The sequence below is a fragment of the Bos taurus genome, chromosome 8 (genome assembly GCF_002263795.3).
Source record: "Bos taurus isolate L1 Dominette 01449 registration number 42190680 breed Hereford chromosome 8, ARS-UCD2.0, whole genome shotgun sequence".
Classification (NCBI taxonomy): domain Eukaryota; kingdom Metazoa; phylum Chordata; class Mammalia; order Artiodactyla; family Bovidae; genus Bos; species Bos taurus.
The window spans coordinates 60,096,032-60,114,814 of record NC_037335.1 but is presented as its reverse complement, the minus strand read 5'-3'; the positions used below and the strand labels follow the sequence as shown (position 1 = coordinate 60,114,814).

General features: G+C 48.9%; 1 protein-coding gene and 1 pseudogene across 1 annotated transcript; both read left to right on the top strand.

The window, feature by feature from the left end:
• On the top strand, positions 6,038-6,992 carry OR13E9P (olfactory receptor family 13 subfamily E member 9, pseudogene; annotated as a pseudogene).
• On the top strand, positions 14,869-15,807 carry OR13J1F (olfactory receptor family 13 subfamily J member 1F). The gene has a single exon (NM_001390394.1). It carries the CDS (start codon positions 14,869-14,871, stop codon positions 15,805-15,807), a length of 939 nt encoding a protein of 312 aa, NP_001377323.1.
• Positions 15,808-18,783: the final 2,976 nt, after the last annotated feature.

Genomic DNA, 18,783 nt, shown 5'->3' with positions numbered 1-18,783 from the left:
AAAGCAGGGAATTAATGTCACCTACGAAGGCCGCAGGCGTCCTCCCGTTCTCCCGAAGGAGAGGAGACACTAAGGCCTCCCCGGTCGGATCTTAGAAGCCCAGGCAAAATTAGTAGGCTTGACAAGCTTCCCTGCCTCAGAGGAAAAATTCAGCTAGAAGGTGAAAGAAAGAACGACATGGGGACACCAAATTCCGGTGAACAAAAGGGGATACTTTATTTTCCAAAGCAGTTTTATACCTTAAGTTGTGCATAGAGGATAATGGGGGAAGGGGTAGAGGCATGCAAAGACAGCAGTTCCTGATCCTTATCGAAGTCAGGCTTTCAAACTTATCATATGCAAAAGTTTAGGTGATTTACATCATCTTCTGGCCAGGAAGCCTGTTAACATTTTAAGAAACTTATTTTTCTCTAAAGGTGATTATTTTAAAGTCAGGCGCCAGCCTCCAAAAAGCATTGGAGAAAGTTGCATTCCTATAGGGCAAAGGTGAGGTGGGCTCAATCAAGAAAAGAATTAACTCAAGGGTCCAAGATTACAAACATTGAGGCAACTGCTTACATTTCTATACACCCATTATATCAATCAATACACCGCCAAGGACACAGTAGGTAAGGGATATGGAGACTTAGCAGCAAACATTGGCCCAACAAGTGAAAAACCCTTCACCAATACAATTTCTAATCAATCTTTTAACTACTCAAAGGAATCTGTGTTTAGACAGTTTAGAACATCTCCTGCCTCTCACAGTTGGGAGGCTCTGAACAATCACATGTTGCCGGAAAAAACCTATTCAGGCAGGCTAGAGGACTTCCAAAGGAGTTTGTAGGTTGAAACACTGTCACACCCAAGAATTATTAACTGGAGCTGTAAGCTAACTCTTTTTTCAGAGAGAGGTAGTGGGGGACAGCCCCCCGTAAAGTCAGAGGTGTAGGTGACAGCACAAAGCAGAAAGTAGGCAGACTCTGGTTTTGGGGGTAGATTGCTCGAGAATTTCCAGGGAGACTCCTGAGGCTTGATCCCGCCTTTGCGTATGCCAAGCCTCCTTCCTCATGACCTTTGCCAGGGGCGGAGCTCGCTCCCCACAGAAAATCCATCTAGCATGTTGACTATTCTCATGAAATCTTTTTAATCATACAGAAACCAGAATACCTGCTTGGAGAAGGGAACAAAGTGATACTACAATACCACTACCACTTGCTGAATACGTACCCTGTGCAAACGTCCGTGCTAACGCCTTTCACTGAATCCTCAAATTCCCCCACAAGGAAATACTATTCTTATCCCTACAGGTAAGGAGGCTGAGACTGAGAAAGCCATAAGCAAGTGGCAGGTCTCAGACTTTGGCTTGGCGGTCTGACTCCAAAGCCCACATTCATCGGCTCTGCTGTTACAGTGTGGAGTGATGTGGGAATCCAGATGCGGGAACTTCTGGGTCATTCTAACAGGAGCTTCTTCTTGTGCTCCTCAACTTCCTTTTAAAATCATGTCTGTTCAGAATGGGAGAAAATAATAGCAAATGAAGCAACTGACAAACAACTAATCTCAAAAATATATAAGCAACTCCTACAGCTCAAATCCAGAAAAATAAATGACCCAATCAAAAAATGGGCCAAAGGACTAAATAGACATATCTCCAAAGAAAACATACAGATGGCTAACAAACACATGAAAAGGTGCTCAACATCACTCATTATCAGAGAAATGCAAATCCAAACCACTATGAGATACCATTTCACACCAGTCAGAATGGCTGCGATCCAAAAGTCTACAAGCAATAAATGCTGGAGAGGGTGTGGAGAAAAGGGAACCCTCTTACACTGTTGGTGGGAATGCAAACCAGTACAGCCACTATGGATAACAGTGTGGAGATTCCTTAAAAAACTGGAAATAGAACTGCCTTATGATCCAGCGATCCCACTGCTGGGCATACACACTGAGGAAACCAGAAGGGAAAGAGACACGTGTACCTCAATGTTCATCGCAGCACTGTTTATAATAGCCAGGACATGGAAGCAACCTAGATGTCCATCAGCAGATGAATGGATAAGAAAGCTGTGGTACGTATACACAATGGAGTATTACTCAGCCATTAAAAAGAATACATTTGAATCAGTTCTAATGAGGTGGATGAAACTGGAGCCTATTATACAGAGTGAAGTATCCCAGAAGTAAAAACACCAATACACTATACTAATGCATATATATGGAATTTAGAAAGATGGTAACAATAACCCTGTGTACGAGACAGCAAAAAAGACACTGGTGTATAGAACAGTCTTTTGGACTCTGTGGGAGAGGGAGAGGGTGGGATGATTTGGGAGAATGGCATTGAAATATGTATAATATCATATATGAAACGAGTCGCCACTCCAGGTTCGATGCACGATACTGGATGCTTGGGGCTGGTGCACTGGGACGGCCCAGAGGGATGGTATGGGGAGGGAGGAGGGAGGAGGGTTCAGGATGGGGAACACATGTATACCTGTGGCGGACTCATTTTGATATATGGCAAAACCAATATAATATTGTAAAGTTAAATAAAATTAAATTAAAAAAATAAACAAAAAAAATAAAATAAAATCATGTCTGAAGCTTAAAATCAGAATGAAACGGTTCAAACTAGATTCACCAGCCGATGAAACTGACATGATATTTACCTGGGTTGGAAGTTGCTAGAAAGATGAGGGAATATTTCAGGGATGGTACAGAGTCTAAGAAACCACACTGGATAATTCCATTTCACACGAGGAGAAACTCAACGAAGGTCAGCCCCAGGGAGGAGGTGGGTGTGAGCTGAGCCTTGGAGGATGAGTACAGAGAGAAAGGTGCTCCGGCCTGAGGAAAGCAGAAGAGGGAGGGGACAGGAGCCGGTGGGGTTTGTCCACCATTGGAGAGTGTGGTCTGCTGAGGTGGGGAGGCATGCTGAAGGTACAGGAGGTGAGGCGGGTTGAGGGGAGGCCAGAGCCTGATGACAAAGCCCTCCGATGTCCATGCCATTCCCACTTGGTCTCTCTGATGGAGACAAGTTTGGGGAGAGAAATGCAGAGTTAGGTGGTTTCCTACCATTTACTTGCCTGAAAACACCCCCACTCCTGTGTCCAGTGTCAGAATTGGAGGTTATCAGGACTCTTGGACATAGACAAAGGCCTTATACTTGAATCTGAAATGAAGCTGTGGACTTAATCCAGCCACATGAAGTCATAACCTAGGAGAGACCTGCCCTTTTAACTTCTGCTTTCCAGACCTCAAGTTTTACTCTGTCTTTACATTCGAGACTCAAAGAGAATCTAGATGTTTCTAAAGCCAAGTGAGAGGAGGGAATAGGATCAAGGTCACCTGAAGAAAAAGGGGGTGCCTGCAAACACTGCGAGGGAAGAAGGCACATAAGCCTCTGCTGTGTCGCCAGCACTCAGTGCATAGTAGGTGCACCATATTAATATCCTGGATGTGCGACTTAATAAGCCATCACACTCAGGCAGTTATTCACCTGTTTGCCAAACTTCAGCAAAAGAATCCCTACCTTCAAGTGTTTGCATGGGTAAGATTTATGGTCAATGACTGATCCAGATTAATCACCTACCCCATATGATCCAGAAACTTCCTTAACAATATCACCCTGATTTAGGCTGGAGGAGGGAGAACCAGCACAAGCTCTGGGGAGAGAGGGAGTCCTGACAGATGCTGGAGGTCTTGTCTGGGAGGAGGGGAGCACAGATCCAGCAGGTGCCATGGTTGAAGGCACAGTCTCTGACCTGAAGCCTTGCCGGTAGGTGATTTACTGGTACTTTTTAATGTGAGTCTCATCTGGACTACACAGAATCCCCACTTTTCAAGAGGAAATTGAGTCTCACAGGCCAAGTGACTTGGTCGATATTGCAGAGCTATTCTTAATTATCAGAGAAGGCAATGGCATCCCAATCCAGTACTCTTGCCTGGAAAATCCCATGGACGGAGGAGCCTGGTGGGCTGCAGTCCATGGGATTGCTAAGAGTCAGACAAGACTCAGCGACTTCACTTTCACTTTTCACTTTCCTGCATTGGAGAAGGCAATGGCAACCCACTCCAATGTTCTTCCCTGGAAAATCCCAGGGATGGGGGAGCCTCGTGGGCTGCCGTCTATGGGGTCCCACAGAGTCGGACACGACGGAAGCGACTTAGCAGCAGTAGCAGCATACTTAGTTATGAAGCTGTGAAGCAGTGCTGGGTTTTTGAACTGACGATCTGTTGACTGACTGGCCTTGGAAGCATTCACAGTATGAGGCGCCTGGACGAAGTAGACAGAGTCTGCTCTCAGGTGTGACAGAGGAGACAGGTGTGCAACATAAGAACACGGAGGGTGGCCAAGGGCTGTGGGAGGAAGAAGGGAGCAGGCAACTGTGCAGGGGGCAGGTGGGAGACAAGGAGAGAGGAGCGGGGCTCTGAAGAGGACAAGAAGCATCCCCCTAGTGGGGAGGAGAGGGAGGACAAGCCTTCAAAATGGAACTTCTTGGGCAAAGTTATAGCTCTGGGGACAGACATGGTTTATTTAGGAAGAGTAAGCTCACCGGCTGATATGAACGATAGATGCAATTCTACAGGAAGAATGAGAGGGAGGGAACCATTGCTGAAGGACAGAGAGGACTCTAATGTTGTCATGGGGCACTGGCCTCACGTCCATCAAGGAGTGAAGAGATGGAGGGAGGGAAGTTCACTATCAGCTCCTATTTATCCCTAAGAGCAGGGGGTCACCTGGGCCACAAGACAGCTGTCCATCTGACACTTGACACTTGGCTCCCTCCAGACACTGGCATTTCCCAAGGGGCTGAGCCCACCTCAGAAGAGACATGGAGGCTCCTGGGCAAAGATGTGGCCGCTTCCCACCTTCCCCTTATAGAGTGGGTCAGTGACCCAGGACACCTCTGCCAGATTAGAACCTGCATTTCCCTCCTGTGAAATATTATTGTCAATATCATTTATTCTAAAAAGCTATATGGAAGCCAAGAGGAGACTCAATTTTCTTCTATGTCGAGAGTTAAATATTGTGACCAGTGACTCTATTGGGATAAGTATGTTCTTGTATATTCTTTTAAAATTCAATTCATGGTCTCTGATCTTAAGGAGAGACACCTGAATAAGTCCTGAAAAGACACCTGAGGGTCCTCTCTGTCGTTCAGCAATGGTTCCCTCCCTCTCATTCTTCCTGTAGAATTGCATCTATCGTTCATATCAGCCGGTGAGCTTACTCTTCCTCAATAAACCATGTCTGTCCCCAGAGCTATACCTTTGCCCAAGAAGTTCCCTTTTGAAGGCTTGTCCTCCCTCTACTCCCCACTAGGGGGATGCTTCTTCTCTTCAGAGCCCAGCTCCTCTCTCCTTGTCTCCCACCTGCCCCCTGCACAGTTGCCTGCTCCCTTCTTCCTCCCACAGCCCTTGGCCACCCTATGCAGTAGAAATGTTCAACCTTTATGCCCAAAGGAATGAGGTGACCATCACTCATCACCCACGTGCCTTCCCAAGCTCATCCCACTTAATTTGAGAAAGAGGAGCAGCGCTTGTTACAAATGCGGCATCTCTTGTCCACATAGTTTTCTTACTGATATAGCCCAGCACCTAAACACCCTGCACAGGGTAGGCACTCAACAAATCCTCAGTAACTGAATGAATCTGAAATCCTATGGGCATCATTCAGCCACATGAAATCATAACCTAGAAAACGTGCTTCCTCTTAATAACCAAGAGTACTGCAGATTCAAAAGGAGCTCAAGAAACAAGAATTTATTCTCTTGTCTCCCCTAGGGCAGCCTGGGGAGAAGAGAGAAGAGCCTAGGTGATTATAATGGACCCTGTCTCCTGTAACTTACACCAGAACTACAGAACTGAGGGGGCTGGCTTGCAGACCTGAAGTCCACTCTCTCATTGTACCGATGGTGAAACTGAGTTCCAGAGGCAGGGCTGACCCGCCCCAGGTCACACATCCATGTTGCTTGGCTCCCAGGCCCACTGGTGCTTTCATCCAAACCTTCATGGTGCAGATGGGAAAAGAAAGACAATGAGACAGATGAAGAGTGAGACGAATGGGGCAAACCAGACGGTCGTGACAGACTTTGCCCTGCTGGGGCTACACGACCACCACAACCTAGAGATGGTCCTGTTTTTACTCTGCCTGGGCATCTACTCCATGAACGTGCTGGGGAACGCCCTCCTCATCGGGCTGAACATGCTGGACCCCCACCTGCACATCCCCATGTACTTCTTCCTCAGCAACCTGGCCTCATGGACATCTGTGGCACATTCTCTTTCATGCCTCTCATAATGGTCAACTTCTTGGAAACCCAAAGCACCATCTCCTTCCCTGGCTGTGCCCTGCAGATGTACCCTACCCTGGCGCTGGGCTCCATGGAGTGCGTGCTCCTGGCCATGATGGTGCATGACTGGTACGTGGCCATCTGCCAGCTGCTTTGCTACTCAGAGCTCATGAGCTGGCACACGAGCATGTGGATGGTGGCACTGAGCTGGGGGGAAGTCTTTGCCAACTCCCTTCTCCATTCCAATCTCACCTGGAGCCTCCCCTTCTGTGGCCACAATATCATCAATCCCTTCTTCTGTGAGAACTTGGCAGTGCTGAAACTAGCCTGTGGGGACATCTCTCTCAATGCACTGATATTAACGGTGTCTTCAGCTGTTGTGACACTGCCCCCACTGCTGCTCATCTTCCTGTCCTACGTGTTCATCCTCACTGCCCTCCTGAGGGTGCCCTCTGCTGCCGGCCGGCACAAAGCCTTCTCTACCTGCTCTGCCCACCTCACAGTGGTGGTGATTTCTATGGGACTATCTCCTTCATGTATTTCAAGCCCAAGGCCAAGGACCTCTACTTGGATAAGCTTCTTGCATTGTTCTACGGGGTCGTGACCCCATCGCTTAACCCCATCATCTACAGCCTAAGGAATGCAGAGATGAAAGCTGCTGCCGTAGCTCTGCTGAGGGGAGATCTCCTCTCCAGGAAAATATCCCACTTTCCTGTTGTTCTCTAAGTCCATCAGGCAGGTGTGTGTGTGCTAAGTCACTTTAGTCCTGTCCAAATCTTTGGGAACCTATGGACTCTAGTCTTCCAGGCTTCTTTGTCCATGGCATTCTTCAGGCAAGAATACTAGAGTAGTTTGCCAGGTCCTCTTCCAGGGGATCTTCCCGACCCAGGTATCGAACCAAGGTCTCTTATGTCTCCTGTATTGTCAGGGGGATTCTTTACCACTAGCACCACCTGGGGAACTAGTTATACTGTGGTGTGACTTCAAAATTGCAGAGGCTTAAAAATACAAAGGTTCTTTTTCTTGCTCAATCTCCAGGTCCATCAGAGGTTGAATGGGGGATCTACTTCATCTTTTTCATCCTGTGGGCCTCAAGATGATAAAGCATCTGCCTTATGCACACTACTGGTCAAATGGCAAAAGAAGAAGAGAAGATGACAAAGCCTATGTGGATTCTTTCAGCTCCCACTCAGAAATGACCTGGTGCTTCCACTTCTACCTCCTTGGCCAATCATTCAGGGCACAGGCCAGAGCAGACACCAAGGCCTGGGGATGCCCACTTACCCCACTTCTGGAGGGATGGGTAAGACTAAGGAATCCTGAAGAGCCTGGTGACAATGCCACTACCCTACAGCCAACCCAGGAGCTACTAGAGATTTCTAGAGCTTCCATTCTCTGGCCAGCTGTGCCTCACTGGCTGCTTCCCGGTTAATCAACCCAGGGAGCACTGGTTAGCTGGCTTGTGTGACTCTGGACTGGAGTATCCAGCTAGGTTTCCACCGGCCCTCCAAGAGCTTACTCTGCTCTCAGGTTCTGGGTTCAGGTTGAGCACGAGAGAATCTGGAAGAGATGGAAAGGCAGAGGCAAGGCCGTGCTGAAGTGGTGGAGCCCTCACTTGCTGTCAGTGCAGCCCCTTGGGCTCCTGCCAGGCCACCTGCAGCTGCTGTGAGGCCGGAGCGAAGGGAGCTCAATGCAGAGAGTGCCAGGTCCTCCTGCGGGTCACCAGTGTCACTGAGTCGAAGGCAGTGAGGGCCAGACATGAGTTCCACCATGTTCTCTTGAGCACTGGTCTGTCCTCACCTGCCCCTTCATGCCACCCGAGAGCAAGCCACCAAGCACAGAGGCCGAGCATGGCACAGGCTTCTCCTGCAGCTCCCACAAATGACAGCTCTGTTCTCCACAACAAAGCCTTACATCACACACTGGTCCTGCTACTTTGGCCACATCCTGGCTGATTCACCACCCAAGAACCTATGATGCCTCCCCCTACCACAGAAGGAAGACCACATTCTTCAGCTGAGTCCTTGGGCCTCCAGAAAACAGCCCCCGCTTTGTGAGCCCAATGTTCTACTCACCCCTGCACACCACAAACCCCTCTCCACACTGTCGGTACTCCGCACATCTCTGTATGTTGTTCATGCTGTTCCCTGGGGAGATCTGGGGCTTTTTTTCAAGCCACCTTAGACTCCATCACTTGAACACAGCCTTTCCTAGCTTTTTAAAGGGGCTCTCTCCTTTGTGTCCCACCACACTTTGTTGGCACATTTTGTTTGCTATCTAAACCCTACTGACAGATATTGAAGCTGAAACTCCAATACTTTGGCCACCTGATGCAAAGACCTGACATTTGAAAAGACCCTGATGCTGGGAAAATTGAAGGCAGGAGGACAAGGGGACAACAGAGGATGAGATTGTTGGATGGCATCACCAACTCAATGGGCATGAGTTTGAGTAAACTCCAGGAGTTGGTGATGGACAGGGAGGCCTGGCATGCTGCAGTACATGGGGTCACAAAGATTCAGACACAACTGAAGGACTGAACTGAACTGAAGCCCTTCTGCTTTGTGTCCACAATGTTTCATAACAATGTGGGTGCCTCGAAGGCAGGACTCTTTAGGGGCTTGTCTCTGTAGCTCCACAGAGCTTTCCCAACAGAAGGTTATTGAACTGTCACTCAAATACGCAGATGACACCACCCTATTGGCAGAAATTGAAGAGGAACTAAAGAGCCTCTTGATGAAGGTGAAAGAGAAGAGTGAAAAAGCTGGTTTAAAATTCAACATTCAAAAAACAAAGATCATGGCATCCAGTTCAATCACTTCATGGCAAACAGATGAGGAAACAATGGAAACAGTGACAGACTATTTTCTTGGGCTCTAAAAATCACTGTATATGGTGACCACAGGCATGAAATTCAAAGACACTTGGCTACTTGAAAGAAAAAGTATGAGAAACCTAGACAGCATATTACAAAGCAGACATATTACTTTGCCGACAAAGGTTTGTCTAGTCAAAGCTGTGGTTTTTCCAGTAGTCATGTATGGATGTGAGAGTTGTGCCATAAAGAAAGCTGATCACCGAAGAATTGATGCTTTTGAACTGTGGTGTTGGAGAAGTGCCGGGAGCCAGCGTGAGGAACTCCACCCATGGCAAAGGTCATGAGGAAGGAGGCTCGGCATATGCAAAGGCGGGATCGAGCCTCAGGAATCCCCCTGGAAATTCTCGAGCATCTACCCCCAAAATCAGAGTCTGCCTACTTTACTGCTTTGTGCTCTCACCTACACCTCTGACTTTACGGGGGCTGTCCCCCACCACCTATCTCTGAAAAAGAGTTAACTTACAGCTCCGGTTAATAAAGTTCCTGGGCATGACAAGAGTGTTTCAACCTACAAACTCCTTTGGAAGTCCTCTAGCCTGCCTGAACAGGTTCTTCCGGCCACATGTGATTGTTCACAGCCTCCCAACCCTAAGAAGCATGAGATGTTCTAAACTGTCTAAATACAGATTCCTATGAGCTGTTAAAAGATTGATTTGAAATTGTATTGGTGTAAGGGTTTTTCAATTATTGGGCCAAAGTTTGCTGCTAAGTTTCCATATCCCTTACCTACTGTGTCCCTGGGAGTGTATTGATTAATATAATTGGTGTATAGGAATGTAAGTAGTAGCTTTAATGTTTGTAACCTTGGGCCCTTGAGTTAATTCTTTTCTTGTTATAGCCCACCACACCTTTGCCCTATAGGAATGCAACTTTATCTAATGCTTTCGGAGGGTGGCGCCTGACTTTAGAATAATCACCTTTAGAGAAAAATAAGTTTTCTGAAGAAAGGGTCGTAAAATGTTAACAGGCCTCCTGGCCAGAAGGTGATGTAAATCACCTAAACTTTTGCATATTATAAGTTTTCAGGAAGAAAGCCTGGCTTACTGCTGACTCTACCCCTTCCCGCATTATCCTCTATGCACAACTTAAGGTATAAAAACTACTTTGGAAAATAAAGTGCGGGCTTGTTCACCAAAGTTTCATCTCCCCATGTCGTTCTTTCTCTCACCTCTGGCTGAATTTCCATCTGGAACGTGGAGGCTCGTCAACCCTACTAATTTTGCCTGGGCTTCTAAGATCTGACAAGGGAGTCCTTAGTGTCTCCTCTCCTTTGGGAGAATGGGAGGATGCCTGCGGCCTAGGTAGGTGACACAAATTCCTTGTCTTGGAATTTTATTGGGTTTCCACGTAAACCAAGTTATTCAGCCTCTTTTCTCCACTGACTTTTCTCACTGAGCTATCCTTATTTAACCACTCATTATATCTTTAATTCTATCATATCCTGATCGCCGAAGCCATCTCCCCTTTGAATTCCCTGGATCCACTGGGGCTGGACTCCGGTAGAGAAGACTCATGAGAGTCCCTTGGACAGCAAGGAGATCAAACCAATCAATCCGAAAGGCAATCAACCCTGAATATTCATTGGAAGGACTGATACTGAACCTGAAGCTCCAATATTCTGGACACCTGATGCGAAGAACTGACTCATTGGGAAAGATGCTGAGGCTGGGAAAGATTGGAGGCAGGAGGAGAAGGGGAAGACAGAGGATGAGATGATTGGATGGCATCACCAATGAATGGACATGAGTTTGAGTGAACTCCAGGAGTTGGTGATGGACAGGGAGGCCTGGCATGCTGCAATTCTTGGGGTTGCAAAGAGTCAGACACGACTGAGTAACTGAACTGAGCTGATGGCCAGAAGAAGCTTGAGTGGAAATTGAGTGTGACTGTTAATGGGGACAGAGTTTCCCTTAAAGGTGAAACTGCCTATCAATTGTTCATTCAGTCACTCCAATGTCTTTAAATGTATTCACCAAGAGTGGCCTATACATTGACTTAATTCTGCATCCATCCATCCATTCATTTATTGATCCTGTAAATGTTGATGGCCCACACTGAGGACTGACCTGTGAAGGTGGAGTCCTGGCCCTGAGCCACCTCCTCCAACTTTTGTACACCAATTAAGATCTCTAAGTAGACTCTGTGTAATTGGGTCTTTGGGACATCATCCCTGAAGTATCCCAAAATTTCTAAGCTGGGTGAATTTCCCCTTCTGCCTCTAAATTGCCTTGGGGATGGTGCAGTCCCCAGGTTCAGGAAGCTCTGAAACGTCCTTGCTCCCCAGGAGGCTGTCAGCCAGCCTGGGGCTGGGAACTCCTCGGGCGGGCAGTCCCTGGCTGCTGACAGTGAACCACTGGGCACCCTGCTCAGCCTTGAGCCCACCAGAATTTCCTAGTTCTATAAAGCCTGATAAACTGCAGAAAACGCGCTGAATTCTAAGTGCTTGGTCTACTTCTCCCAAGTTCTAAGAGCTCCACTTCACTGTATCACATTGCAAACACTTCACTAAACTCTACGACAGCCTAGGTGTGTCTTCTTAGTTTGGAAAGCTCCAGTAATGTGAAACTCCGGGTCCTGTCCACTGAGGTTTCTTGGACAGAGGAGGCTCAGACCTGCTTCTTGGACCTGTTTTCTCCTGATTACAGCCAGTGAAGGTTCCTCGTCTCAGAAACATCTTCCAGGAAACAAGGCTCATGGATCTGGAAGAGGCTGAAGGTAAGTAAAAAATGATGACATGGGGCAAAGGAAAGGGCTGGGATCAGGAGCCCCAGGGAACTCCTGCAGCCCTGGTTTCCCCTCTAACTCACTGTGCAGCACTGGGCAAGCCCCTTCCTTCTTTGAGTTTCATTTCTCCCATACATAAGAAGGGGTAGTCTTGCTGATCTGCAAGCCCCCTCCCAGTTCAGACAGGTGTCATCCAGGCTAGGAACCACTCGGACTGAGCAGCCAGCTGCTCACTCCCAATGTGTCTTAGCCTCAGGAAGTGGCAATGGGACAGGAAGAAGTTGGCTGTGGCCAAGCTGGGGGCTTCAGCTTGGCCTTCAGAATCTGAGTGAGGAGGGGAGTGGGAGACCTCCATGTGGGCTGGTGGGGCTAAGCAACAGGCTGGCAGCCAGTGAGAAAGGTGAGCACCATCCTCCGGGTGCACACACACGGCCATGATGCATACAGAACAGAGGACTCAGGTGGGCTGGGAGAGGAAAAAGGGAGGCTCCCCAGGGGAAGTGGACTGGTTTTCAGATAGCATTTGGCCAGAAGATACACTGAAAGACACTGTGGGCTCTGCAAACGAAGCTCCCTGGCCCAGCTCTGGGAAGCAGAGTCCCACAGCCTGCAGCCACATCCCTCCTCCCGGCTCTTCTTGGCACCCAGTCCAGGAGAGAAGGCTGAGCGGCTCAGATTCTCAGGTTCTCAGCACTCGGGCCGGAAGGCAGATTAAGCACTGAGCAGGTCTGCTCACCATGTCAGGGGTCTGAGCTTTCTTTGTGCTCATGGTTCATCCCAGGCAGAGATTGCTCCCCAACTGCAGGGCTGCTGCTTCTCCCGTGATACGTCCAGGGCCCCTGCCTGGTCTCCACACACCTCCTCTGCCCTGCCTGGTCCTCTGAAGCTCTGGCCACAGGTCCAGTGCTCTCTTTGCTGCAGAAAGGCCACACCGCCCCCAAGGCAGCACGCAAAGCTCAGGACCCCACATCTGTGCATGTGAGGGCAGAGTCCACAGGGGCCCCAGCCTGGCCTGACTGGATGCTGGAGGCCCAGGGAGACCCACAGAGAGTCCACATCAGGAAGGATTTCGTGACCCGCTGAGTGGCCTGACAGCAAAAAGAAAAGTGTGTCTAAGGGAGTAACCTTCCTGTCACTAGAGGCATGCCAACAGAAGCAGGATGAGGCTCAGCTAGGAACTGGAGAGGATTATTATCAGGGAATGGTTGAGACTTCCTGGCCTGGAGGCCCATGTGTTCTCATTCCTTCCGCTAATGCCTAGCACCCTGTCTGGGGTGTGATAGGAACTCAGTCCCGTCTCGATTCTGAAAGGAATAAACATGGTAGGACTAACAGAAGGAAACTGTCTCCCGCAAGGGTGGCATTGAGAGGACTGGTGCCCAGCCCAGACCAGGCTTGGACAGTGTGTCCCACGGGTTCCAAGAGCCCAAAACACTAGGGAAAATTTAAGTCCTGCTCCTTAGCTGGTGAGAAGATTAGGAGTAGGGGGAGACACTTAGGAGAAAGATGTCCATCTAGGGTGATGAAAGAACAACCAATATTTGGGGTTTAACAGAAGCAAACATCTGCTGTGAGCTCAGTGTAGCTGTCATGCTGTTAGGAGAACAGGATTCTAGACTCATCTTGCCAGGAACCCACTGTGCAGCCTCGGTTTCCCTACCTGCACAGTGGGAGCTCCAATGGATTAATCTCTCAGAGCTTATTGCAATTTGATGCCTAGGAGTTCATGAAGCCCAAGCAGCCCTGGCTAAGGTTAAGACAAAATAAGAGGCAGGCTGAAAGGCCCATCAAACTTTCACTCTAAAACAAATCAGTAGTCAGTTCAGTTGCTCAGTCGTGTCCAACTCTTTGCGACCCCATGAACTGCAGCATGCCAGGCTTCTCTGTCCATCATCAACTCCCAGAGCTTGCTCAAACTCGTGTCTCTTGAGTCAGTGCTACCATCCACCATCTCATCCTCTGTCTTCCCCTTCTCATCCCGCCTTCAATCTTTCCCAGGATCAGGATCTTTGCTAATGAGTTAGCTCTTTGCATCAGGTGTTCAAAGTATTGAAGCTTCAGTTTCAGCATCAGTCCTTCCAATGAATATGGTGAAGATCAATTCTGATGGTCAGTCCCCAGTAGCTGATGAAGCAGGACCTATGGGCTCACAGGTGGACGAGCCCCTAATAGGCTCAGAGACCAGGAGCCCCTAATAGGCTCAGAGGCCAGGAGCCCCTCCAATACAAAGCATGTGTGCTTCATGCATGGAGACCAGAGCTGACTGCAGAGGCAAGTCAGAGTTTTGCAGGCTGGGAGATAAATGAGACAGGCATCTTCATCCGTGGGAACAGTGTGATACAATTCAAGGCTTCCTGAAAGCCAGGAGGACCCTCAGAGACCATCTAGCCCAGTGATTCTCAAAGTGTGGTCCCCTGACCAACATAACAGCATCACTCAGACTGAATAAGATAGACACTGTGCTTTCACAAACTTTCCAGGTGATTCTCATGCGATCTTTACAGGTGCTTCTAAGATTTGAGGACCTTCCATCCAGCCCATTGTTCCCGAAACTATGCTGCTAGAATACTTATTTGCAGAAGGTTAACGGGTGCTCTGTAAAAGGAGAATCTATGGTCAAATAAGTTTGGGAACTACCTACTCTCTGCATCACTTTCAGAAAGTCACAATCACAGTGGTGTGTTAACGACTCTGAGAAGTTCCGCAGTCAATTATTTGCTTTTGATTAATCCAACATTGTTTCAAATTGCTTTTTCAGATTGCCCACATTTCCATTAACACTCTCTTAGAGAAATTCTGACCTACCTCATTCCTCTTTTTTACGTGGAACTATTGAGAACTGCAAGAAGTATGGGGACTGCCCAGAGTTTCAGAGAGAAAATGTGTCAGGGCTCAAAATGGCCCTAGCAATACGCTTCACCCATAAACCCTGCACCCTCTTTCCCGGCCTCCCAGCCATGCATCCCTCCAGAGCTCTGTGATATGGAGCGAGTCAATAGCACAGAGGTCTCTGAGTTCTTCCTGAAAGGATTTTCAGGTTACCCTGCCCTGGAGCACCTGCTCTTCCCTCTGTGCTCAGCCATGTACCTGGTGACCCTGCTGGGGAACACAGGCATCGTGGCAGTCAGCGTGCTGGATGCCCGCCTGCACACACCCATGTACTTCTTCCTGGGCAACCTCTCCATCCTGGACATCTGCTACACATCCACTTTTGTGCCCTTGATGCTTGTCCACCTCCTGTCAGCCCAGAAGACCATCTCCTTTCTTGGCTGTGCACTCCAGATGTGTCTGAGTCTGTCTACAGGCTCCACAGAGTGTCTGCTGCTCACCATCATGGCCTATGATCGCTACCTGGCCATCTGCTGGCCACTTAGGTACCCCGTGTTGATGAGCCACAGGCTCTGCTGGTTGCTGGCGGGAACCGCCTGGGTCCTCTGTCTCTTCAAGTCAGTGACTGAGACAGTCATCGCCATGAGGCTGCCCTTCTGCGGCCACCGTGTGGTCAGTCACTTCACCTGCGAGATCCTGGCAGTCCTGAAGCTGGCCTGTGGTGACACGTCCATCAGTGAGGTCTTCCTGCTGGTGGGTGCCATCTTGCTGCTGCCCGTGCCCCTGGCCTTCATCTGCCTGTCCTACACGCTTATCCTGGCCACCACCCTGAGGGTACCCTCAGCCGCCGGGCGCCGCAAAGCCTTCTCTACTTGCTCAGCACACCTGGCCGTGGTGATGCTTTTCTATGGCACCGTCATCTTCATGTACATGAAACCCAAGAGCAAGGAGGCCCGTATCTCTGACGAGGTCTTCACGGTCCTCTATGCTGTGGTCACACCCATGCTGAACCCCGTCATCTACAGCCTGAGGAACAAGGAGGTGAAGGAGGCCGCCAGGAAGGTGTGGGGCAGGATACAGACCTCCAGGTGAGGGAGACCAGGGCTCCTGCAGGTTAGCAGCTCAGGTCTGCCTTCGCCTACAGAGAGGATGGATAGGGCACAGGGTTGGGGGTCTGGAATCTTCAACCCAGAAAGGCAGCACCACCTCCCACTGATCCGAGCTCACAATTCCGCCTTTGTTCCTTCCCCAGCAGAGCCCTGGGCCAGCTCTCAGCACCACTCCCCGCATCTTCACACCAGCCTCCCTGCTGGCCTCAAGATTTCAGTCTTGTTCCAGCCAATCTATCCTCCAAGCGTCATCCAGAGGGATATATCGGAAAAGTATATTTGATCATGTCTTTCTCTTGAATGGAACCTCTGAATAGCTCCCAGAGCTCTGAGGATGAAGTGAAAGGGCTTTACTGGGGGCATTCAGGACCCCTGCAGCTTGGCCCTGCTGGACATGACCAATCCCCTTCCCCGCCCTGTGCCCCACAGACTCCCTCCTGTCAGCTGCACACACCAACCCGGCAAGAGCCTCGTGAGCCCAGCAATGCCCGACTCTGTGCCCTTCTTGGTTCTTCCCACAAGGCAGCCCCCAGCCAGCACACAGCTCCATTTGTAAAAGGACTGTCTGATCCTCGAGGCCCATCTTTTTATTTTGAAAATGTAATTCCCTACGCTACACATGAGGTCCTTGTTGTTTTCCTATTTTACATAGAGTACTGTAAATCTGTTAATCCCCAACTCCTGATTTACCCCTCCCCCACCTCAAGGCCTATCTTGAATGACACCTCCTCCAGGAAGCCTCCCCACTCTGCACCTCTCACTGTGCTCCTCCTGCTTTATTTCAGTGTTGCTCTAAGAGCCAGTAATACCGGATTTCACTCTGTCCCAAGGTCTGGCCCTGCCCAACCCCAAGCCCACACCGGTTTCTCAAATAAACAGAAAATACATCAATGTAGGGCAGAGCCTGGGGTCCTCCCCAAATCTGAGCAGAGCTGAGATGAAGTTCACAGATGACAGGCACAGTCTAGCACCTGGGGAGCTGACGGCAGAGGCAGTGCCGAGGCCCAGCCTCCACGATTTCCAGCCCAGCCCAGGCCCTGGGACGCTGGTCACCGGAGCAGCGGAGGGTCTGGCTTCCTCTGTCGCTTTAGCAGCAGCCGCTCCACTGCCTCCCTGCCGAGCATCCAGGCTTCATGTGGCCTTGGGGAGACTCTGCTTCACCCGTCCTCAACCCACCTACTAAGACCCTGCCATTTCCACCTCTTCCTGGAGCTCAGCCTCTTCCCAGGTTTGAACACACAGAGGAAACGGACTCAGGCTTGATAGCATCTCCATTCCCTGCCCCCTCTGGCCTCAGTGGTACCATCTTGTGTGATGGGAGAGCTCGGCCGCCGAGCAGCAGGCCAGCTCTCCTGTGCCCTGTAGGTAAGCACAGTGCTTCTCTGAGCCCTCAGGTACCCTCCAGTCCGTCTTCCTGCTTCCTCTGCTGGTCAGAACACAGGCACAGAGGAGAGCAGCGCAGCCTGCAGCCCACAGCTGACCAAGCCTGGGCGAAGCTTCTGCAGAGATGTTCTGCTAGGCCTTTGATGCCATGACAGGAGTTTGGACTTTATGCTGTGGGGACGGGAGTTTACAATCACACTTCCTTTTAGCAGGGTCACTGATTAGACACCATACTTCACCCATGAAACTGCAAAGAATTTTTCTGACATATATCGCTAACTATAGTGCGGTGAAGCAGATAATATCATACACAGCTGGTGAGGGTGTGAATAAATTTATATGAACTTCCTGCCAAGTAAGTTGTGGGTATCAGTCAAGAGACTTGAAAACTTCACACCCTTTGACCGAACACCTCTACTTTTAGGAATTACTCAGAGAAAATTGTTACAGGTACAAAGATTTGTCTATTTATCTATCTATATGTCATTAATCACAGAGGTATTTTTGGTAAAAAAAATTCTAAGACTTATAATGTCCAACTGGGGCAGAATGTGTAAATAAATTCTGGTGGAGCCCAATGATGGACTGTGACCCAGCCATTGTAAGTCTTATTTTTTGAAGAATAATTGATGACGGGAAATGCTCACACTGTAATTAACATAAAAAAGATGGAACAAGTAACTTTGTACTCAATATAATCTCAATTTTTTAATGATATTTTCTTAAGGATATATGAACAAGTATGTATATAGAAATTCCTGGAAAATTAGGACAAAATATTAACTTACAATTATTTCCTAAAGGTGATGGATTTACAGATTAATATTGCTTTCTGAATTATTCTTTCCAGCCTTGTTCAATACTTCTAAAATGAACATGACTTAGAACTTAAAAGATAGTATTGTTTTTGAGAAATGGAAGATCATGTGGCTCCAGATAGAGCACAGAGGAGAAGTACCCATGCCTGAGGGCAGGAAGTGAGGAAGCACGGATGGGGCCTGAGCCAGGTGGGCGGTCAGGCAGAGAGCATGGAGTTGATGTCCTGGGACATCAGGCTGATGGCAGAGGTGGCTGAGGAAGGAGAAGACTGTGGTTTGGTGCTTGAGTTTCTGGGTTTTTTTGGGTGGAATTCGCATCACCCTGAGAGACGCCCTGAGAGATAAGGAAGAAGAGTAGGCAGGAGATGGTGGGAGGGCTGGGGGGAGCTTGTCTGTGGGCATCCACGGAGTGGCAAGATGGTCCCGTTCCTCAGCAGTTAGAAAACAAGCGGTGACAGTCTTCCAATGTTTTATTTCGACCTGTGTTGTTGACAAAAAGATATTCCCAGAGACATATCACAGTTTATTCAGAAAATGTGCAATTGCTGCCACATTATTTAAGGCTGTTTTTAGTCCTAAGCTCTGTCAAGTTGTCATCGTTTCTTGTGAAGGAAAGAGAAAGGCACGGGAAGGGAAACATGAAAGGGAACCTGCAGAAACTCACACACCCAGCGCGATCACTGACTTCACATCCGTCACAGGGGCCCAGGGCCTCACCCTGTACAGCAATTCCCTTTCCTTAACCTTCCCTGGTGGCT